This window comes from Sinocyclocheilus anshuiensis, unplaced genomic scaffold (genome assembly GCF_001515605.1).
Source record: "Sinocyclocheilus anshuiensis isolate Anshui unplaced genomic scaffold, SAMN03320099.WGS_v1.1 scaffold173, whole genome shotgun sequence".
Lineage (NCBI taxonomy): Eukaryota > Metazoa > Chordata > Actinopteri > Cypriniformes > Cyprinidae > Sinocyclocheilus > Sinocyclocheilus anshuiensis.
In genome coordinates, this window is record NW_015536480.1 from 421,517 (window position 1) to 425,307 (window position 3,791).

The 3,791-nt window shown below is 42.1% G+C and overlaps 1 protein-coding gene across 1 annotated transcript in view; it reads right to left on the reverse strand.

Annotated features, from left to right (window-relative positions):
- Positions 1-3,630: 3,630 nt before the first annotated feature.
- The window catches only part of LOC107677842 (5-hydroxytryptamine receptor 3A-like), a 27,320-nt gene continuing 27,159 nt past the window's right edge, over positions 3,631-3,791 (reverse strand). The window contains exon 11 of the mRNA XM_016472929.1: positions 3,631-3,725. Coding sequence (XP_016328415.1) covers positions 3,631-3,725 — 95 coding nt within the window. The remainder of the gene's footprint in view (positions 3,726-3,791) is intronic.

The following is a 3,791-nucleotide window of genomic DNA, read 5'->3' on the forward strand; positions in this document are numbered from 1 at the left end:
TTAATGTCTTATTTTATTTAATTTGATTTCATCGAAGGCTGTGGTTGTATGTTATAGTTGTTGTTTCTCTTTTGTCTGTTCTTGTTTCTCTTTCCTTCAGTAATTCTGCTTAACATCAGCTGTCTTCAATATTGCTCAATCATCATTCAGTTAAATTTATGTATATTTATGCTCAGATTTCTTTCGATCGGGCGTGGAAATAAGATAATTCAACTCAGGTACGCACCGAGTAACTGTATAGGGTCCGAAGAATTTGGCCCGAAATGGCGATGCAGGCAAAGGCAACAATACCAGGACCTGATCGCCTGGAGAAAACTCTCACATTTCAGAACCCCAGTAAAAATAAATCACTTCATTTTCCCCTGATTCCCCACAGTTCTCCCGTGCAGCTTGACCTGCCAAAAACAATCTCCTCCTAAACCCATTCACATAGTCCAATATGCTTATCAGAAGCTCTTTTTCCCAGGCAGTCCTCTAGAACGGCTAAAGGACCACAGACTTTATGCCCAAAAACCAGCTCATTAGGGCTAAAGCCTAAACTAGACTGTCACCTCTCTTGCTGCCAAGAGAAGCCAAGGCAGTCCCTCCTCCCAGTCATGATTCAATTCAGTACAATAAGCGCACAACAAAGTCTTCAACGTCTCGTGAAAACGCTCCAGCGCGCCTTGACATTGTGGATGATAAGTGCTTGACTGTTGGTGCCGCACCCGCAGTTGTTTCAGTATCTTGGCAAACATTTTGGAGGAACAATTTGTTCCCCGATCACTCTGAATAAATTGCGGAATACCAAAATTGGCTATAAATTGTGAGAGAGCCTTAACTACGGCCTTGGTGGTAATTTTCCAAAAAGCAGCAGAATGGGTATTTTGACACATGACCGTCAACTAAAACTTGCTCTCCGATTTTGAGGGCGGCAACGGGCCCATGCAGTCAATCAAAAGATATTCAAACGGTTGCCCCATTGCAAGGAATGAAACATAACAGAGCTGGTTTAAGAGATTGGTTTGGTTTCCCCGTCATTTGACATACGTGACACGTTTTGATAAACTTAGAAACATCCTTTTTTAACAAGGGCCAATAAAAATGTTTCAATTTGAACTTAAGTTTTCTTAACCCCCAGATGCCCCGCAACGGGACCATGCGCTACATTGAGTACTACCTCCCGCAACTTAGTTGGTAATACAAACTGTACCACCAACTCACCCCCACGGACCTCACTCTGGGACATCCATTTCCATAACAGGATCCCATCTTGTAGAAAATACCCGAATGCTGCACTTTGCGCCTCATCTGGAGACAAAACAGCGCTAAATAACTGGGACAACGTCGGGTACTCCTGCTGCGCAGCTGTTAACTCTGCACGGGAAAAAGTGGGGAGAAGAGAAAGACCAGAAACAACATAAAGACAGGACTTCTGCCAAGGAGCCTCCTCGAACTCTCCCTGCATAAACTCATTAGCTGCTTTAGTTTTAGACCGAGTCACAGCACACGATGGAAACACATTTGAAAATTCCTCAGCAGCAACATCGACCGAACTGACCGTAGACAGCGAAGCAACAATGGGTAACCCCTCCATCACAAACGGAATATAACTCTGGTTTAATCCCAGCAAACATTCATTCTGCGGGACAACCCGCAACGGTTTCTCATCAGGACAAAGCTCGGGATGAACAAAACCAGTCAATAATACTGGAGAGGAAACATTTTGCGATCTTATCGAACCTTTACCACGCATTTGCTTACTTTTGAGGACAGGACATTCTTTTTTCCAATGCCCTTCTTCAAAACAATAACGGCACACAGAATCAGGAACAACTCTTGGAGGTGCATTTGACACTTTATCTGCTTTTAATAAATCAGGTTTCTGAAGATTCGGTCTCAAGAAACCCTCACTATAATTCCTACCCCTATTCAATCTATAGTCACCCACCCTATTTTTGTGCGTTACCACAAAATCATCAGCTAACACTGCAGTCTCCCTAGCAGTCCTAGGCTTGTTCTCATTAATATAGGTGGCAATATTTACTGGAACAATACTTTTAAGCTGCTCAATGAGAATCAATTTTTGCAGGCCCTCAAATGTACGTACACTGGAAGTAGAACACCAGCGGTCAAAATGAGTAGTTAATTCACGAAGAACTTCAACATGGGTTTGTCGGTCATTTTTTTCCAAGTGCGAAAACGTAATCGATATGCCTCTGGGACCAATTCAAAAGATGTAAGAACTACAGTTTTACCTTCGTGTAATCTTTACGATCCTCCCCTGAAAGCGCAGTATAGGCTTCTTGAGCTCTACCAACTAACACTGACTGCAGCATAATTGTCCAGTCAGTGCTAGGCCAAACCCGTTCATCAGCCACACTCTCAAATAACGAAAAAAAAAAAACGAAAAAGTTTTGTTAAACTTCGGTAGCAACTTCAAATTACTTACTAATTCCCCAGACCGATCGCGTTCTCGAACACCATCTGCTGACAGTCTTCCATCAGTCATAAATTTCAGTCGTTCTATTTGTAACTGATGATCTTTAGCTTGTCAATCTAATTCAATTTTTTTCATATTCAATTTCTTGTTTTCGCTGCTTCACCAAATCCTCAGCCCTCAGTTTTGCTAACTAAGTTTCCTTTTCTTTTAGCTCTCTCACGTTCCGTAGCTTGCCTGTACATTCTTTTTCATGAGCCTGCCTTAACTCCAATATTTCTTTTAGTTGTTCAAACGATAAATTACTCATAGAAAAATCAAACTTCCCTACCTCTATATCAGCCATTTTGGACACCTCCATCAGCATGCCACAATCGACCAACTTCCCTTTAATCAGCGCTCTCAACTCGTCTTTTCGCAAGAGTTTATCGATCCCAACCAATTTATAACTCTCTACAATCCCCCATAACTTCTGCTTCGAACACAAATTTAATTTTTCTTCTGACGGGGAACTAATAGATTCTTCTAACCAAGTCATACCTAAGAAATTGGACTTAATTTTCAACTAAGCGCAGTAGTGACATAATTTCACATAATTTTCTAACATCAGACACGATAAGCAATCTCGGCTCACAATCAAATCTCCCCCTAACTATCCCATACCCCCACTATATAACTCAACCCTAACTCTTCTGTGCTTTCCCAAGAGTCGAGTCTCTTTAAGCATCTAATACCGCTGGTGCAAAGCTGAACTGTCGGTCCAGATCTACAACCACGGCCGTGCACTCAACCCAGGAAAACATTAACAACCTATCCGGGGAGCATAACCAATCATTTATTATGAGCCGCACTGACTTACCAGTCCGAAGCCAAACACATACGAACTGCTCTCCCTTAAAACGCGCACACCTGATCCTCTTTACTAATTACCAGTCCGCGTGCCTCTCGAAAAGACGAGCCCCCATATGTTATAACTGGCTCCAAATTGCAACATAAACGAGAGCCAACACGGACCAGCAAGTAACAAAGAAAAATAGATTATTTAACAAAAGCATAATTAACAAAGGTATTCAAACAGTCAATAGTCAATATTAATGTAAGTCAGTGATGTAAGCGTGCATGACAGTGGACTGTAGGCTCAAGGTCTGAACTGTATGCAAACAAAATAAACAACAAAACAAAAGAGAAAGCAGCAGGTCCCACTAGTGTGGTCACATCGTGCCCCTGTCCTCATCAGCACTGCAGTTTATATAGCTCCGCATAATGAGCCTCAGGTGGGAAGACACACCCCCAATAACCAGTATACCTGCAAATCAAAAACAACACAAGGAAAACACAGGGACACTGGGACATAACAATGTGTGTATATATA